General features: G+C 41.9%; 1 protein-coding gene across 1 annotated transcript in view; it reads left to right on the top strand.

Annotated features, from left to right (window-relative positions):
* The window catches only part of LOC122550273 (E3 ubiquitin-protein ligase MARCHF11-like), a 135,178-nt gene that overhangs the window by 46,368 nt on the left and 68,157 nt on the right, over window positions 1-20,653 (top strand). The window contains exon 2 of the mRNA XM_043691018.2: window positions 12,813-12,968. Within this exon, the coding sequence (XP_043546953.1) occupies window positions 12,813-12,968 (156 nt within the window). The remainder of the gene's footprint in view (window positions 1-12,812; window positions 12,969-20,653) is intronic.

The following is a 20,653-nucleotide window of genomic DNA, read 5'->3' as shown; positions in this document are numbered from 1 at the left end:
CGAAACGTCGATTCTCCTGCTCCTTGTATGCTGCCTGACCTGCTGCGCTTTTCCAGCAACACATTTTCAGCTCCATGCAAGAGATTGCTCATTTCTCACAAGCAACTGACTCCTTGTCTGGAGGTAGTCTCAGATGTTACAATCCTTGGGAAAAGTCCTTTAGGGTCCTGATCACCACTCCTCCTTGTTCTTGGTCACACTTCCTGAGTGGCTACAGGCCACTCTTCCTGAAAGTGTAGGTGCATGTGTGATTTAAAGCAGCCCATAGAGCGCATGTGCTAGTGTCAGCAAATAGTCTTTCAATTAACACCCACCTTGAGTGAAAGCATAGGATCAGTGATTATTTCATACATCTTTTCAGGAATGAAAGATTAGTATGCACGATGGATACAAACTACCATTCAGTCTGGGAGATGTCCAATTGGCAGCTCACGTTTTCAGGTTCACTCAGAACACAGTGGTCTGCTGAGAAGAGCAGGACAAAACATTGCCTCTTGCAGGTTCAATACTGACTTAGATCATGGTAAAGCTTTTCACCACACACTGAAACACTGAAGGGTTAGCAATGATGGAAGGAGATTCTGAAAGATTTCTGCCAACTTGATGGTTATAATGAGGCACCTTGCCACACAATGCTTGGCTATCATATTCTGGTGTATGCCTTAAGAGATATCTAATCTCAGCAGTGTGCAATGACTGCATTAACTGCAACCTCTCCCCAATGTCACACTTTGCAGGTTATTTGTAGATATTTTGAAGTATGATCAGTCGAAAATAACAACGTAGGTATTCAGCAACACAAAAGAGCACGGATTGCAACAGTAACATGATCCTCAAAAATAACAACATTCACTCGCACTAAATAGGGCCTAATTAGCAACTGAATTGCAAATAAAATCCAACCCCAACTTATTCATCTTGGAAACGGATTTTGACAGGGGTTGTTTTAGCCTCTCAGGCTCTGCAATGCAATGCTGACCCTCAGCCTCATCTTCCGCTTCAGAGGATTTCTGTCAATTTGCTATTTTATTTGAGTTCAGGACCCACCCTCTCACCCCCCTCCCCCTCCCCACCACACACACACACACAGAGTCCCTCCCACTAAATGGGCTCCAGTCATGAAGAGTGCAGCGTGAAGGGCACTGCTTGTCACAGGCCACTCGGGTGTTTCCTTTCTTCCTGGTGGAGGAAACTGAATAAAGATTCGTGCACCTTGTGTGTCTCACACCTACACACACACACAACATGGTTGCTGGGGAAAAAAATAAGCACTACCGCAGTTAGGCGTTAGTGTGGGGTAAAAAAATATATAAGCAGGAGATTAGTGTTAGGGGTTCTATTCACTCTGAGAACTGGCTCTGAAGGAGCTGGACCAGTGTAAAAATAAAAACAAAGTGCAGCGTGCCACATTTTGCAGGCCTCCTTTTCAGGGCCATACTTCAAAACTCTGTCAAGGCAGACCCCCCGGGTCTTCATAAGGCTATATAATCTGTTTGATTGTGGAGCTGATCAAAGCCGTGAGCAGTGTTATATTTTTGTTCTGCATCAGTATGGAAGCTTGTTAAAGGTGCCATGAGCCAGGTCTGTTGGGGGTCCCACTTGTCTCCCAGCAGTGATCTCTGTATGAATTAAGAACTTTGAAAGGGAGTAGGAGCCTGTGAGCTCTCTGGTGTGTCAGTCATCGCACTCACATGAATTCTAACATAGACCTCTGAATTTGGCATCAGTGGTCACATATAATTTAAACATTGATGGAGTGGAAACCATTTCTGTTCACCAATTCTACAGGTTGGTGATAGGCACTCTCAAAACAACATGGGTACAGTTTCTAGCGCCCTGCGCCTGGGGAAGCCAGCAATGGTGGTGAATCCCAATGGCCAGTAATCGCAGGATGTTGATTTATCATGACAGGAAAGGCTATGAAGAGGTGTGCTCTGGATAAGTTGGCACCCTGTAATATCCCGGATGCATTAATAGGTTAAGGATTTGGAGATGCCATACGGTCCCCAACTGTAACTTGAAACAAGCCACTGGCCTAAAACCTCAGGGCAGCTGTAACCATGAGGGCCACAAGGATGAGATTGTCAATCAGTCCTGCAAAGCATCAGCCCTCATCCAGCAAACTGCACAGTTCAGTGATGATTTGGTGGCGCATCCTTAATTAGGGCTTGCAGAATTTTTCACAGTTGTAAAAAAAGTGACAGTGAGGCCTGTAGATCCAGGATGTCATCATTTGCTCCCACCTTTTGAGTGGCATTTTCACATACTGCTCTCTCTGCAGGCTGTGCGATTTTGGTGCCCTTTTTCACAGAAATATATTATTGCATTGGGAGCAGTCCAGGGACAGTTCAGTGGGATTATTCCTGGTATAAAGAGATTATCTTTAGCAAAGGCTAAGTAGGTTGTAATGGTCCACCCATTGGAATTTAGGAGGGTGAGAAATGATGTTGAGACATTAAAAGATTCCTTAAGGGGCTTGATAGGGTAAATGCTGAGAGAATATTTCCCTTCATGGGGACCAGACGGCAGGGTCTCATAATGATGGGGTGCCAATGAAATGAAGAAGAATTTCTTTTCTCAGAGGTTTAAGAGTCTTTGTGCATATTTTAAAGTTGAGATAGATCTTTGATCAGTAGGGGACTCGTGGGTTATGGGAAAAGGGCAGGAGAGTGGACTGAGGAGTTTCGGATAAACCTCACAAACCTATTGAATGGTGGAGCGGCCTCAAGGGGGCGAGTAGCCTATTCCTGTTTCTATTTCTTATGTCTTCATATCACAGGCAGAGCTGCAAGACACTCACACTAATAGAGTTAGAATCTCACCATGTCAGATCAAAAATTAGTTAAGCTGTAACTTGACAAAATGCAATCATGTGTAAAATGGGTGGAGTAAGTTCCTTATTTTCTTTAGGGACTGAGTTAAAAGCTTTGATTTTTAAGCCCTGCTATAGGCAATTATAATAATCATGCCTTTGCTGATTATGTAATGCCACCTGCCTTCAATTACACTTCATTGGCAGAAATGCAGCATAAAAGGTATGGCCTCAGGCAATCATGGTCGTGATATTTTGCACAGTAATTGCCTCCTTGTCATGTAAGCTAAACAAGTGTCATGAGAACAAAGAAATTAAGAGCAAAATCTGAAAATCACAATTTCCAAACCACACTTGATAGCAAGTTTTGAAAGACAATGCTTTGCAGCTGTCAAATTCTCTCACAGAAATGAAAGAACACGGATTGTGATGTGGTAGGGAGCCTTTTCATTGGAGGGCATGATTTCATTGCTGGTTTGCTGGTAGAAATCTAATTCAATGTAACGTGAAAGCTTTGGTTGCACAATGTACAATTGAATACGATCACATGCCCCGAAAGAGGTAGGACATTATTTCCTTGGGAAGCTTCCATACCACACAATGCTTCATTGTGATGGACATAAGGGTTCAGGAGTTCCTTTAATAAAATTGCAGTGTCTTTCTGACATTCCCCATAGATTATTTGTTCACAAAATTCGTGGAAAACATGGAGTGCTTGTGGCCTTGGTGCTATCCTGAAAACAAGCTGGAAAGAGATAGAAATGATCTGAGCAGCATATTGTATAATTGCAGGAAGACTTCCCTATCTTTTTTTTCAAACCCCTTGAAATAAGGGCCAACTTCCTGATTACCTATTGCACCTGTGTACTAGCTTTCTGCGTTTTGTACATAGGTATCCCCAAGTGTTGCAGCTTTCTGCAGTTTTTCTCCATTTAAATAATACTGTCCTTTTGTTATCCCATCCAAAATGTACAACTTCACTTTCCCACTCTGTTTGCCAACTTTTTGCCAACTGACTTAACCTATCAATATCTCCCTATAAGCTGTTTATATCCCTCACCTGTTTCCATGCTGTATGACTCTATGATTATGACTATGGCTCTCTCAACTTTTTCTATTTATCTTTGGATCATCTGCAAATTTGGCTACAGTGCATTCGTTTCCATCCTCCAGGTTGTTAATAGAAGTTAGAAGCAATTGCGGTGTTAGCACTGATCCCTAAAGAAGCTCACTGGTTATAGGTGACCAACTTGCAAAAGAACCCCTTATCTTCACTTGCTGTTTCTTGTCCATCATGCCAATGTATTACCTCCAACACCATGGGTCCTTATCTCAGAACTTAACCTTTTGTGAGGTAACTTGACCAATGCCTTCTGGAAATCCAAATACAACACACCTACTGGTTCCCCTCGAGCCACTCTGGTTGAGACTTCCTTGAAAAACTCTGATAAATTATTCAGACGCAAATTCACTTTCATGAAGCCAGCTGACTCTGCCTGATTAGCTTATGATTTTACAAATGCTTCGTTAATAATTGGTTGCAATACTTTTCTAACAATAGATGATTAGATTCCCTACAGTGTGGAAACAGGCCCTTCGGCCCAACCACTCCACACCAACCCTCCGAAGAGCAACCCACCCAGACCCATTTCCCCTCTGACTAATGCACCTAACACTACGGGCAATTTAGCATGGCCAATTCACCTGACCTGCACATCTTTGTGACTGTGGGAGGAAACCAGAGCACCCGGAGGAAACCCACGCAGACACGGGGAGAACGTGCAAACTCCACACAGACAGTCACCCGAGGCTGGGATTGAACCTGGGGCCCACCTTTGTGGGTGGCACGGTAGCACAGTGGTTAGCACTGCTGCCTTACAGCGCCAGAGACACAGGTTCAATTCCCGCCTCAGGCGACTAATTGTGTGGAGTTTGCACATTCTCCCCATGTCTGCGTGGGTTTCCTCTGGGTGCTCTGGTTTCCTCCCACAGGCCAAAATTGTGCAGGTTAGGTGAATTGGCCATGCTCAATTGCCCGTAGTGTTAGGTGCAGGGGTAAATGTAGGGGAATTGGTCTGGGTGAGTGCGCTTCAGCGGGTCGGTGTGGACTTGTTGGGCTGAAGGGCCTGTTTCCACACTGTAAGTAATCAAGTAAAAATTTAAGATGTTAGGCTAATCAGCCTATAGTGACATGCTCCTTGCCTCCTTTTTTTTTTGAATAAGGAGTCACATTGGCAGTTTTCTAATTCTCTAGTATTTCTCTAGAATCCCAAGGATGTTTGGAAAATTACAACCGATCCATCCACTATCTCTTTATGGGATCCTAGGAAGCAAGCTATCAGGGCGAGGGGACTTATCTGTCTTTAGCCCCATTAGTTTGTCTAATATTATTTCTCCAGTGATGATGGCACTAATTCATCCCTTTAATTTCTAAGCATTACTGGGATGTTCTTAGTATCATCCACCATAAAGACTGATACAAAATATCTCTTTAACTCCTCTGCCATTTCCTTGTTCCTCATAACCATCTCCCCAGATTCATTTTCTAAGGGTTGACGTTCACTTTGACCTCTCTCTTCCTTTTTATACATTTAAATAAACTGTTTTTGTCAGTTTTTGTATTCCTCGACAATTTGCCCTCATGGTTTATTTTCTCTCTTTTTTTTAAAAGTCATCCTTGGCTGGATTCTGAATTTTTTCCAGCCTTCAGGGCTATCGCTGATCCATGATTTGCCTTGTTTTCTTTGCATTCCCTTTTCTGTTGCTGTCCCTTTCAAAAGGGCAAAACAGTAAAGCTGGCAAATAAGAAATACTGTCAGACTTGTCATATACTTCAAAATAAAGGCCTGGTCCTGTCATTCCCAAGTATTGCAGTATTTCTTTTACTGGTTTTCCCCAATGTACTGCGGCTCCAGGGACACTGCTTTCCCCCATTTCAGCTGAATTCATTTTTCTTAATTATTTTACACCCAAGCTCTGTATGACTTCAGACATTCTCATGCTCTTGTTAACATATACCGTCCCACATAGAGGTCAAAATTGCTGTGATCTATTTGAACCCTTCCCCTCTTCCAGAGCTTCCAGTCAGAGTGCATAAGAGATTTACATGAATATTTCCAGGGATGGTTAGAACACAGGACGCATTTAGAATAATGCATTCAGTTCTGGTCTCCCTGCTGTAGAAAAGATGTTGTTGCACTTGAAAAGATTCATAAGAGATTTAAAAACATGTTGCTGTTATTGGAGGGTTTGAGCTATAGGCAGTCTAGGCTGGGGCTTTTTTCCCTGGAGCATAGGAAGCTGCAGGGTGACCTTAAGAGGTGTATAAAATCATGAAGGGCAATGATAAAGCAAATAGCCAAGGTCTTTTTCCCAGGGTGTGGGAGTCCAAAACTAGAGGGCAGGGGTTTAAGATGAGAGGGGAAAGATTTTTAAAAAGGACCTAAGTGGCAACCTTTTCATCCAGAGCATGATGCATTTATGGAGTAAGCTGGTGGAGACTGGTACAACTACAACATTTAAAAGGAATCTGGATGGTTACGTGAATAAGAACGGTTTAGAGATATGGACTAAATGCTGGCAAATAGATAGGTTCTTGATTGTCAAGGGGGTCATAGGTTACAGGGAGAAAGCAGGAGAATGGGGTTGAGAAACTTATCAGCCATGATTTGAATGGCGGAGCAGGTTTGATGGGCCAAATGGTCTAATTTCTGCTCCTATGTCATATGGTCTAAATACTACACTTGGTGACACCAAAACCCATGCACATTATCAACAATATCTCTTGTAAATATATGTGTAAGTATTTACAAATATCAATTAAAGATAATATTTTAATATAGCATTAAATTGAGCCATAGAATAAATTATAAAACAAAAGAGAACTTTTATTTTCATTTACACAAATCACTTTAATATTATATGCATGTGTGTGTGCATGCGTAGTTGGAAATAATCAGTATTTTAGTTTTTAAAAAGTAATAAGTATTTTAATAAACCAGTGTATTCTGATAATATTATTTTGTAGTGGTCATACAAATAAAGTGTGAAACGAAGTAAAACTTTTCAAATTTAATGATCTTCATATTGTCCACTTACGTGCGAGCATGTGAGCAGTGTATTGGTGACAGTAAATAGATTCTTATTGAAATTGAAGCATTTGAGGTAGGAGAATGGCATTAAGATATTCATTCAGACAGCCGGTACAGATAGGATCAGCCAAATGGCCTCCTTCTATGCCATAACACTTCTGTGACTGAGTTTTCACCCTATCTGCAGTTGACCCCTAACACAGTGACCATTCCTTCATTCCTCCATTTTAATGAAGCCCAATCTTAGACTTGGGTTTCTAGGATTCCATGAACCTAACCCTGACCACTACTGACTAAACCCCTTGACTAACAGTTGCACACCCACCCTGACTGACTTGTTAGGACACCCTTGACTGAGCATAGCTCGCCCCTCAGACTGATCGCTTCATAACACGTCCACTAATCTGGCTGTAATCCCTGGACTACGTTTACATGACCTTGTTGATTGACCATGGCCCATACTGTGAGGGTATGGTTTCCAGATGTCTGACTATCAAATGGCCAATGCCTTGGCCTAGAATAGGTCAAGCCCCTTGACTGATTGTGGAGTACCCTTCATCCCATTAAAGGATGTTCCTCTTTGGCTACCACATATTGCCATTTGCTTGAAATACATGCAGTGTGTCTGTTATATATCCTGCTAGCACATGCTGGAGCTGTGACATTGACACTGATGAAGGGCTTTTGCCCGAAACGTTGATTTTCCTGCTCCTCAGATGTTGCCTGACCTGCTGTGCTTTTCCAGCACCACTCTGATCTGAGCATTGCAATACAATGTACAGTATAATGACAAGTCCCATCTACTTGATTGATAGGTTGACTGTTCTGTGCTCCTCACCATCACAAACTGGTTCCCTTTCTCTGTGCTATAAAAACTATACAAACCACAAGAGGATGGCAGTTTGTAACTTAGTGCTAATATCAGTGTGTGGTAAAGTAATGTGAAGCATAAAGAGATTAGCAGATTCCAAGCAAGTACTTAAAGAGAGCATAAAGAAAGCAAGGTAAGGTCTAGAAGATGCATGTTGCCCATATAAGTTTAAAAGCATCCTGTAGATGCATAATATGTGTGGCTATCCCTTTGCACAAAGCAACCTAACGGAAGCATGCAAGTTGTAGGGGGCCATCAGCTCCAAAGCACTGAAGGTCTGAAGTGGTTTAGTTGGTCTGAGAACCCAATGATGAAGTATGAGGTGATTTGATGATGCACACAAGCATGGATGAAGGATTGAGGAAGATGATGGCCATGGAATATGCAGGGATAATATGCAGAAGCTATAGTTGCACAATGTCCAGGACAAGCATGTGGTGTGCACAGCTTCCAGATACCACCTCTGTTTTACCTGTTGGGTATTTATGCTGCCTAGTTTTTTGTGGAAGGAAAGGCATTTTGGAGGTGAGATGTAATCGGGTAAATTGGGGCTTTAATGATATACATGGAAACAACGTAGTTGCTACATAAGACTGAGTTTCTGAAGTTGGCATAGAAGGCTTCAGAAAAATCAGGAAGAATTTTGTAAATGGTGAGAAATTGATTTTCATACATATGTTGTCACCGTAGTCACCAATACTCATGCCACAATGTGGAGGAAAAGATTCTGCCCTAATTGCTGAAATACTAATTCTCTGCACCTATCTGGAAACTATTTTACAATTCATATGATTCCAAAGAATTGAATTGAAAGTTTTTTTTTGTGCTGTGGCTCTGTAATCCAGTTTCTAGAGGGTTAGAATTAGAACCCCTCAGTGTGGAAACAGGCCATTTAGCCCAACAAGTCCACACCGACCCTCCGAAGAGTAACCCAGCCTGACCCATTTCCTCTAACCTATTACTCAAATTTACCATTGACTAATGCACTCAACCTGCACATTCGTGAACATTCTGGGCAATTCAGCAAGGCCAATTCACCTAACCTGCACATCTTTAAATTGAGGGAGGAAACCAGAGCACCCAAAAGAAACCCACGCAGACAATATGCAAACTCTACACAGACAGTCGCCTGAGGCTGGAATCAAACCCAGGTCCCTTGCGCTGTGAGGCAGCAGTGTTAACCACTGTGCCACCCCTTGGTTAGGCAGATGGATAGGCATTTGGATGAATTGTGTGAACATAGATAACTGGAGAGTAATACTCTTGAGTTTAATGAGTTGTTGACAGAGGAGATGAAGCTTTGCTTTTAGCTCCCTGTTAGCAGTCACTAACCACATGTGGCTAATTGTATTTCTGAATAGTAAATAAAAATGAGTAACACACAGTTGTTGAACATGCAATCTCAATACCCATTAGCGCAACATATGAACATGCAAAAGCTATTTTTAAATAAACTTGTTTTTGAGTTTTTTAAAAATCTCAAAGCTTTTTGCAGGTGATGAGATCTTGAGATGCACTGGGTAGTATCCTGGCTTCTAAGCTAAAAACTCTGGTTACAAATCCACTTCTGTTATTTGATGAGTGCGGAAGGTGCATTCATGATGTGGCCAAATCTTTTTATCCTTCCAATATGCCTATGCTTATGGCAGGCACAAAGAATGGGAGAGTCCCCGGTCAGTTGCATAAGACGTAGGATAGAGGTAGACCTTCAGCCCATCATGTTGACCACCATTCAATGAGATTAAAACCCATATGATGGTAGTGAGATAATTAACTCCACTGTCCTGCCATTTACCCATAACTTTTGATCCTTTTCTAATGTGCCTCCAGGGCAGGTGGAGTTTGCACCCACACCACCTAGCCCAGAGGTTAAGACACTATCACTTCACCAGAGGACCTTTGGGGGCATACACATATATATGTCTTTTAATAAGTGCAAAGTTCTGCAGACACTGATGATCTTAAAAACAAACAGAACTGTTAGAGAAACTCAGAAGTCTGACAGCAACTTTGGAGAGAGAAACAGAGTTTATGTTTTAAGTTCAATTTGACCCCTCTTTGGACTGTTTTGTTGATAAAATGTTATGACACAGGACAGAGTACATGAGTGTTCCTTATTACTTGTGGCTTCTTTAATTTCTTGGTTACTAAGGACTAGTAGTTGTTTCTTAAATAAAGGTGTACATACCAAGTATATCATTTCACATTGTGTGAATTTTCGACGAATAGCCCATGTACCTAAAAGTATCAACATAGCTAAGGGTTAGTCAGCAATTTATATTGGACAAAAGTAGTCTATCGCTGCTACATTAACCTGGAGAGTGATTGATACTGACATTGTTTAGTGAAATGGAAATGTTTCTTTCAGACCAGCATCCATCAATGTGATGTACAGGGAGGTTACGGTAGAGAAATACAAAGATTTCTTCTTCTGGTTGTTCCTGAAAAGGAGGATGCTTGCCATACAGCACAGCCAGTAACAAGAGCGTGCATGTGGAGTCTTTCAATATTGGAAGACTGCAGCTACCCCACAACGGACCAGGAGACTCTTCCACTCCTTGTGTTTGCCATAGGCAGAGGCATATTGGAAAGCTTTGCAGATTTGGCCACACAAATGCACCATCCATGCTCATTATACCCTAGAACTGGGCTTATACCCAGAATTTATAGCTTAGAAGGCGACATACTACTTGCTGCATCTCAATACCTCCTCCCCTATAAAATTATTTATGTAATTTAAAACAATAACACATTCGCTGAGCTTTAGATTTGCATAAATTCTTGACAGATGATGACTGCTACTCTCACACGAACACACATAAAAGGCATGCAACAGCTTTCTTTAATCACAAAAGCAAGTGCACATTAATATATGTGAGCATAATAAAGTAGAATAATGAGCCCAGATGACCCAGAAAAACCTAGCAAAATATCAAGGAAGGTAAAGAATTAAGCATTCAATAACAATGTAACATACTGTGGAAAAGAAAATGGGTTGCGGTTTTGAAAATATGGTCAAAGAATTTCAAAGCGTATGTGTCACTGAGACGTTGAGCTTGATTTAATTGGCATAAGTGCTTCTAAGGACAATGATAGCAAGGCTGAACATTTGAAAATGACAACAAGCAAAATTCAGCAAAGACACTTTATTTAAACATAGCATAATTCATTGAGGAATATGACAATTCCTCCATTTTTGAGCAATATTTTGTGAGACATGGTTAAGATTTAAGACTCAAATAAAAGTAAAACATTGCAGATTCTGGCAAGATGAAATAAAACTGAAAGTGCTGGAGAAGCTCTGTAGGTCTGGTGAGATAAAAAGAAAACAGTTAGAAATACTGGGACTTGAAATGTTAGCATCATTTATCTGTCCACAGAAGTCATAAGACTTGCAGGGTTTCTCCAAGGCTTCCTGCTTTTATTTGAGTTGTAAGACTGTCTGAATTTGTAGAATGAATTTTCCTTGGAGTAACTGGCCTGCATCTTTTATGTCAATGGTTTTGTTGGTACAATGAATATTTCAGAATCAGTCGCAATCATACAGCATGGAAACAGGCTCTTTGGTCCGATTAGTCCATGCTGATTATGTTCCCAAATTAACGTGGTCCCACCTTCCACAAACCTTTCCTGAACATGTACTTATCCAAATGTCTTTTAAATATTGTAATTGTACCTGCATCCATCACTTCCTCTGGCAGTTCATTCCATACATTAACTCACTATTCTTATATAAAAATGTTGCCCCTCATGTCCTTTTTAAATCCTTCTCCTCTCATCTTAAAAATCTGCCTCTTAGGTTTGAACTTCGAAAAAGACCTTATCTATGTCCCTCATGATTTTAAAAACCTCTATAAAGTCACCTCTCAATCTCCAACGCTTGAGTGGAAAAAGTCTCAGCCTATCCAGCCTATTTTTAAGGACACAGTATACTCAGGAATCATTGAAATTTATCACTGATGCTAATTGATAGTGTTTCAGACTACCTTTATGATTTTGCCAGGAAGCTCTCTAAAATATAAGCATTGTTCTGTTGCTGTGACTGCTCTTTAATATACATGATAAACGATATGTAACCAAAAAACTATGCAAGCATGTGAAAGAGAATAACAGTAGGCTATTCAGCGTCTCAAGCCCAATGTGCCATTCAATAAAATCATGGCTAATCTGCTTACTACCTCAAATTTGCAATCTTGCCTAACCCTGATTGATCTCCTTACTTCAGAAGAATCTATCTATTTCTGTATTAAAATATTCAAGGATTCTGCTTCCACCATCTTTTCAGGAAGAAAGTTCCAAAAACTCACTACCCTCTGAAAATTTTTTTTTGTCTAATTTCAGTTTTAAATTGGTGACCCCTTATAGTTAACCAGTGACTCCTAGTTCCAGGTTCTTCAAGAAGAGGAAACATTCTCTTCACATCAAAACACCTTACATGTTTCACTCAATTATTTCTATATTTCAGACAATGCTAGTCAAACACTATTTGACAGAAGAGGTGGTAGTAACTGTCCTCTTTATTTTTCCTCCTGTTATCTCATTCAAGACCAATAGCTGATAGCTTCCCTTGCTGCATGTTTGAGGTCAGGAAAGCAGCATATAAAGGAAAACAGAAACTCGGGAATTACTCCCAAAGGTATAATCAATCAATCCTAAGGAGCTGAAGTAACAAATCAAATACCCATGTTGATCACGAGATGTGGGGAATGTATTTTCAAATGTATTCTCTTATGTGCCAAATTAAAAAATCCAAAAGAATAGGAATTGCATTTGCGGAAATTTATCCAAAATTGAGATCAGGGTTTTCTATTCAGTTCTGATCTTCTTACTCATCCTTTAAGAACAAGAACAAGAAGACAATGAAACTGACAAAAATCTAATCCGTTTATAAAAGGCTTTAAAGTGCATCTATATTAGAAACTTTTGCAAGTTGACGAATGTCCAAGGATAGAATTTTGAACGAAGCCTATTTACGTTAGCCGGTGGTTAATGTTTGTTAAATCTTTTGTATTTTGTGCTCCCTTTGTGCCTGCTTAAGGGTGAATTGCTGAGTCCTTGTCGATGTGATGGTTCAGTCCGCTACTCTCACCAACCATGCCTTTTGAAGTGGATTAGTGAAAGAGGGTCGTGGAGCTGTGAGATTTGCTGTTACAGATACCATGTTGTGGCAATACGAATGAAAAGACCATGTCAGGTAAACAGTCATCTTGTGAAGAACTAATTAATATAGGCCACTTCAATCACTGGCTGATTTATCTGTATCTCAGGAAGGCTTTTATGTTAAGTGACAATGTTAGACATTGCTTATGCTAATTAGTTCTACTTATACACCTGTACTATCCAGTGACGTTTATTTGGAAGATTCACCTGAAGGCTGTGCTCACAATGGTGGACTATCTAACGTATTGAGATTAAGTCTGCAGTTTGTGCATCAAATGGTTACACAGGCTCAAACTAAAATATTCTTATACTCTCTAGAAGGGTAAGATCTGAGCATGAGAATGTGACTGTTGAACAATAAAAACGTGAGTCAAATAGCAAAGTGTACTCTGTTCTGATAGACTGCGATAGTTCTGTTCCTGTGTGATCCCGCGTTATAAGAAAATTGTGTGATGGCAGTCATCATTTAAACTAATGGGATTGAAATCTAGATATAGCCAATATAGGTAAGAAAATATTGCATTCTACAAATAATGGTCGAAATTCTTCAATCACATTATAGCCAGTTTGCATTGAAGAAGCACAAGTTATAGCAGAGCTAACTGTATTTACCAATGTTGTTTTTCTCCCTAATGTAATTATAGCTTATTTTAAAATAACAAGTAATGACTTAGATAGAGAATGAAAGAGACCATTCTGAGTTAAAACTATATTGTCTCACATTCGTATTAAAGCATCTGAATAGACTCATGGAACAAATAACAAAGAACAATACTGCACAGTATCAGGGCCTTCGGCCCTCCAAGCCTGCGCTGACACATTTGCCCTTCCATACTAAAACTGTCTTCACTCAGAGGTTTTGTATCCCTATATTCCCTTACTATTCCTGTATTCATCCAGGTGCTTTCTGAATGCTGCTATTGTGTCTGCTTCCACCACCTCTGGCAGCATGTTCCAGTCACTCACCGCCCTATGTATGAAGAACTTGCCTTGCGCATCTCTTTTAAACTTCACTCTACCCTGCACCTTGAACCTGTGTACCTAATTGAACCCTCCATGGGAAAAAGCCCCATATTTTCCACTCTATCCTTGTCAGTCACAATCATATAAATTTCTCTCAGGCCGCCCCCTCAACCTCCTGCATTGCAGTGATAACAAACCTAGTCTATCCAACCTTTCTTCATAGCTAAAATTTTCCCTACCAAGCAACATCCTGGTAAATCTTTTCTGTACCCTCTCCAAAGCATTCACATTATCCTGGTAATGTGGTAACCAGAATTCCATGCAATATTCCAAGTGTGGCCCAACTAAAGTTCTATAAAGCTGCAGCATAACATGCCTGGCCTTCTGTCCAATGCTTTTTCCAATGAAAGCAAGAATGCCATAGGCCGTTTTAATACTCTATCTACCTGCACTGCCACCTTCAGTGACCTTTGTTTATGTATTCATGTGATGTAGACATGACTGTCTCGGCCTACATTAATTGCTGAGTGCTAATTGCCATTGAGAAAGTGGCAGTGAACTGCCTACTTGAAGCTCTTCAGTCCATTTATTGTAATATAACCACAGTACTCATATATGAACTTACAAAATAGGAGAACAGAACCAGACCATTTGGCCCAAAAGCTTGATTTACCATTCAGTCAGAGCAAGTGCAAACTATATGTGTTTCCAGCTACTGCTGGTAATCCCCTCACTCTTCTAAATTCCGGTGGAAATAGGTGCAGCTTGTCTGACCTAAACTCATAAGCCAACCTGTTCATTCCATGTATCAATCAAGTAAACTGTCTTTGAGCCATCTCCAATACATTTACATCCTTCCTTAAATGATGAGACCAAAGCTGCACATAACATTCAAGAAGTGGTCTTACCATGCCCTGTGTAACTGAAACATAACATTGCTACTTTTATATTTAATTCAGCTCATCTTTGTTATTTATTTATGGGATGTGATCATTGCTGGCCAGGCAAGCATTTACTGCCTGGTTGGCCTTGATAAGGTGGTGGTAAGCTACCTTCTTGAACCAATGCAGTGTATGTGCTATAGATAGACCAACAAGGCAGTTAGGGAGGGAGTTCCAGGATTTTGATCCAACGATATTGAAGGAATGGCTATATATTTCCAAGTCTAGATGGTGAATGGCTTGGAGGGGAACCTACAGGTGGCGATGTTTCCATATATCTGCTGCTGCTGTTGTCCTACGTGGTAGTATTTATGGATTTGGAAGAAATTGTCTAAGGAGTATCAGTGAATTTCCACAGTGCATCTTGTAGATGGTGCACAATGCTATAATAGAACATTGGTAGTGGAGGGAGTGGATGTTGTGTAAGTCAAATGAACTGTGTTTGAGCTGCACTTGTCCAGGCAAGTGGGGAATATTCCATCAGATTTGTACCTTGTAGATGGTGAAAAAGTTCTTGGGAGTCATGAAGCAAGTTACTAGGATTTCCAAACCCTATCCTGCTGTTGTAGCCACTGCATTTATATGACCAAACCAGTTCAGTTTCTTATCAAATGTAACCCCACAGAATGTAGATGGTGGGGGATTCAGCGACTGTAATTAGATTAGATTAGATTCCCTACAGTGTGGAAACAGGCCCATCGGCCCAACCAGTCCACATCGACCCTCCAAAGAGTAACCCAACCCTACCCATTTCTCCCTGACTAATGCACCTAGCACAATGGACAATTTAGCATGGCCAATTCACCTATCCTGCACATCTTTGGACAGTGGGAGGAAACCAGAGCACCCAGGGGAAATCCATGCAGACACGGGGAGAATGTGCAAACTCCACACAGACAGTAGCCCAAGGCTGGAATCAAACCTGGGACCCTGGTGCTGTGAGGCAGCAGTGCTAACCACTGAGCCACTGTGCCACCCCAAAAAATCCAAAGCAGCGAAGGTATGGGTTGCCAGAATACTGTGATCACTGACAGTAGTGGGATTGAATGTGGAGGACGATGGTTAGATTCTCTCTTGTTGGAGGTAGCTGCCTGGTGATTGCGTGTCATGAATGTTAGTTGCTCCTTCCCAGCCTGAATATTGCCTAGCTCTTGTTGCATTTGCTCATGTTCTGCTTCAGTATTGGAGGAGTTCTAAATGATGCTGAACATGGTGCAATCATCAGCAATCATCCCCATTTCATATGCAGGAAAGATAAGTAATGAATTGATGGTCGGCTACAGGACACTAGTCAAAAATTGTAGCACTGAAAAAGCACAGCAGGTCAGGCAGCGTCTGAGGAGCAGGGAAGTCCATGTTTTGGGCAGAAGCACTTCAACAGGGATGTCTAGATTCTGTCTACATTCCTGGTGAAGTGCTTATGCCGGAAATGTCAACTGTCCTGCTCCTCGGATGCTGCCTGACCTGTTGTGCTTTTCCAGCGCCATACATTTTGACTCTGATCTCCAGCATCTGCAATCCTCACTTTCACCTACAGGACAGTAACCTGAGGAACTAAGTGAGAGATGTCATGGAGCTGAGATGGCTGACTTCCAACAACTACAACCATTTTCCTTTGTGCCAGATGTGAATCCAAGCAGCACAGAGTTTTTGTCCTGATTCCCATTGACTCCAGTTTTGCCAGGCCTTCTTGATACCACGCTCATTCAAATGTTGCCTTGATGTCGAGAGCAGTCACTGTCACCTCACCTTTGGAATTCAACTCTCTTGTCCATGTTTGGGGCTATGTTTGTAATGAGGAGAGTCACTGAATGGCCCTGACACAACTCAGATAGGATGTCCGTGAGCAGATTATTGCTAAGCAAGTGCTGTTTGACCGTACTGTTGATGACACCATCCACCATGTGATGATTGAGAGTAGACTGATGCAGCATTAAATAGCCAGGTTGGAATAGAGTCATAGAGATATACAGCATGGAAACAGACCCTTCGGTCCAACCCGTCCATGCCGACCAGATATCCCAACCCAATCTAGTCCCACCTGCCAGCACCCACCCCTTATCTCTCCAAACCCTTCCTATTCATATACCCATCCAAATGCCTCTTAAATGTTGCAATTGTACTAGCCTCCACCACTTCCTCTGGCAGCTCATTCCATACACATACCACCTTCAGTGTGAAAAAGTTGCCCCTTAGGTCTCTTTTATATCTTTCCCCTCTCACCCTAAACATATGCCCTCTTGTTCTGGACTCCCCCGCCCCAGGGAAAAGACTTGGTGTATTTATCCCTCATGCCCCTCATGATTTTATAAACCTCTATAAGGTCACCCCTCAGCCTCTGACGCTCCAGGGAAAACAGCCCTAGCCTATTCAATCTCTCCTTGTAACTTAAATCCTCCAACCCTAGTCCTGCTTTTTATATTCAAGAAGCATCTTCTCAATTTTTCACATCGTCAGATAAATGCTCATGGTGAAGCTGGCCTGAAACAGCTTGCAGAGGGCTATGGAAAGTTCTAGAGCACATGGCTTCAGTACTATTGCTTGAATGTTGTCAGAGCCCGTAGTCTTCGCAGCATCAAATGTCTCCAGCTGTTTCTCGATATTACATGGAGTGAGTTGATTTGCCCAAAGACTTGAACCTGTGATGCTGGTAACCTCTAAAGGAGGCCAAGATGAATCATCACCTTGGCACTTCTGGTCGACGATTGTTGCTAAAGCATCAGCTTTAATGTTTACACTGATGTCATGGGCTCCCCTGTCATTGGAAATGGAGATGTTTGTGGAACCACCTCCTCTAGGCGCTTGTTTAGTTATCCACCGCCATTCATAAATGAATGTGGAACGACTGCAAAGTTCTTGGATCTCATTTCCTTCTTGTGGAATTGCTTAGCCCTTTCTATCACTGTGGTTTCTGCTGTTGGACATGCACGGAGTCCTGCTTTGTAATTTCATTTGATTGACATCTTATTTTCACGCATGCTTGGTACTGCTCTCAGCATGCCCACCTGCACTTCTCATTGAAGCAGGGTTGATCCCTTGGCTTAATGATAATGGTGGAATGGGTGATATGCCAGGCCATGAAGCTGTAGATTGTCCTTTCAGACTTAGTGTTGCCAAGTCACTATTGGTGGTGGTCATTATTAAAACTGTATTGATTTTTCCCTAAGTGCTCCAGTATATTCTCCTTACTGCAACACCTTCAAGCTAACTGATCTAAGTTTTCTGCATCCCTTCTTTTTTTGAATATATTTTATACTTACCTTTTTGGCAGCCCCCAGTGGTATGATCCCTTCCTTAATTAACTGCTATTGTATATCTATTAATCTATCCCCTGGCCTAGTATGCCAGTCCACTTTAGCTATCTCAGCTTTCATGCCCATGTAGTTGCCCTTATTCAAGTTTGAAGTACTAGACTTCAGGAATCCTGAAGAAGGGCTTATGCCCAAAACATCGATTCTCCTGTTCCTTGGATGCTGCCTGACCTGCTGCGCTTTTCCAGCAACACATTTTCAGCTCTGATCTCCAGCATCTGCAGTCCTCACTTTCTCCTTGTACTAGACGTAGACCCAAATTTCAGGATTCTGACATAACAACATGGAGGAAATGGTAATATATTTAAGTCAAAGTCCAAAGGAGTGCAGGCGAAGTGGATTGGCCATGGGAAATAAAAGGTTACAGGGATAGGGTAGGGAGGTGGGTCTGGGTGGGATGCTGTTCGGAAGATGTATGTGGATTTCATGGGCTCAAGGGATTCTACAATTCTAAGTCAGCGGGGGAATTGCAGATGGTAGTGTTTCCATCTATGTGCTGCCCTTTGTCCTTCTAGGTGGTAAAGGTTTGGATGTTGCTCTCTAAGGGGCCTTGCTAATTTGTTGCAATGCATCTTGTAGACCGTACACATTGTCACTCCAGGGTGCTTATTTAAGGTGAGAATGTTGACGTTGTTAGATTGGGTACCAGTCAAGCAGGCTGCTTTGCCCTGGATACTGCTTAATTCCTTGAGTGACGTTGGAGTTGCTCTTAAGCTGGGCATTTGGAGATTATTCATTACATTTCTGATTTATAACTTAGTGGACAGGATTTGGGGAGTCGGGAGGTGAGCTACTTATTGCAGAATTCCCAGATTCTGATCTGTATTTGTAATCACATTATTTATGTGGCTGTTCCAGTTGTGTTTTTGGTCAATGATACTGACCAGGATGTTGGTACTGATGCTTCCCTCCCCAATGGTAATGCCATTGAATATAAAGGGATGATGGCTGGACTATCTCTTGTTGGAATTGGTCAATGCCGGCATGTGTAGCAAGAATTTATTTGCCGCTTATCAGCCCAAGCCTAAATATTGTCCAGATCTTGTTGCATTTAGGCACAAACTACTTTAATATCTGAGAAGTTGTAAAGGGATTGAATATGATGCAATCATCAGTGACTATTCCCATCTTTGACCTTTGTCTCATGAGCCATCCTGTCTTATAATCTCATTGATAATATATTGAAGTGATCTGAACATTGAGGGCCACTTGCTATCCTATCCTACCTGTTTTTTCTTGATCCTGATATTCCTGGCCTATTATTATCCTAATGTTTTCCTGTAGGGAACTTAACTAGGTCTTCAAGTCTGCTGTATCAAGGGTCACCATCCCTAATGCATGGCCTGCTCCCACTAATTCTAAGAACCCTCTCTTCCTCCTGTTTCTTTCCGATGTAAATTCACTATGACCTAAGTAGTCTTCAGAATAGGTGGTCAAAGAGCTGCCAGGTCATGTTATCACACCAAGATTGCACCTATATGTCTGTCAGGCTATACACCACCTTTCATTTCTACATCCTGCCGCTCGAGTAACTATCTCTTCAGTTTCGTCTAAAACTAATCGCCTCAGGCGACTGACTGTGTGGAGTTTGCACGTTCTCCCCGTGTCTGCGTGGGTTTCCTCCGGGTGCTCCGGTTTCCTCCCACAGTCCAAAGATGTGCAGGGTCAGGTGAATTGGCCATACTAAATTGCCCGTAGTGTTAGGTAAGGGGTAAATGTAGGGGTATGGGTGGGTTTCGCTTCGGCGGGTCGGTGTGGACTTGTTGGGCCGAAGGGCCTGTTTCCACACTGTAATCTAATCTAATCTAATCTAATCCTACTCCCCTTGTATCTCTCTCAGATTCTCTCTACTATAGCTTTGAGGTGGGTCCAGGGGTCGTGATAGTGATAGTTGGTGGGCCATCACTGTATAACATGTGTGGTCCCGGCCCATGGCCCCTAGCCAAGTCATTCCCATCCGCCCTGGGTGCATTTGGCTTTATGGAATTGTGGGCTTACACTTTAATTCATATATATAAAGGCCATCTACTCCTCCCCCTCACTCCTTTCAGTTGGGGAGTGGATGTTTCACCCATTGTATTCCTGTTTCTCTCTTTCCTTCATTTTCATTACCATTCCTGAGTCTGAGCAGTCCATCTCACTCCGTAGGAGTTGGGAGAGAATAGCACACATGACAGATGTGTACTTTGCTGGGGTTACTCTGCTCTTGCGATCCCCTGATCTGGATCCCAGAACCAGTCACACACTACGTTTCTCAATTCTGGGGCTATCATTCTTCCAGCAGTCTGATGATAATTAGCCTGCCGCATTCCAAATGAGTTGCATTGGTCAATATGATACCAGCCACTTTTGTTAGGGGCTGTTCGCATCTCATGTACTGATGGACTTGCTTTATCAGTCACTTCATATGATCTTAAACATCTACGGGGTCAGGAAGGATGTTGTTTGATGTACAGGTGTCATTACCTGTTGCCCTTCCTGCAGCTCCATTGGCTTTGTCTCTG

The sequence above is a fragment of the Chiloscyllium plagiosum genome, unplaced genomic scaffold (genome assembly GCF_037043375.1).
Source record: "Chiloscyllium plagiosum isolate Xiang-an unplaced genomic scaffold, Cpla_swu_hap1 HiC_scaffold_5, whole genome shotgun sequence".
NCBI lineage: Eukaryota > Metazoa > Chordata > Chondrichthyes > Orectolobiformes > Hemiscylliidae > Chiloscyllium > Chiloscyllium plagiosum.
This window is presented reverse-complemented; position numbering and strand designations above follow the sequence as displayed.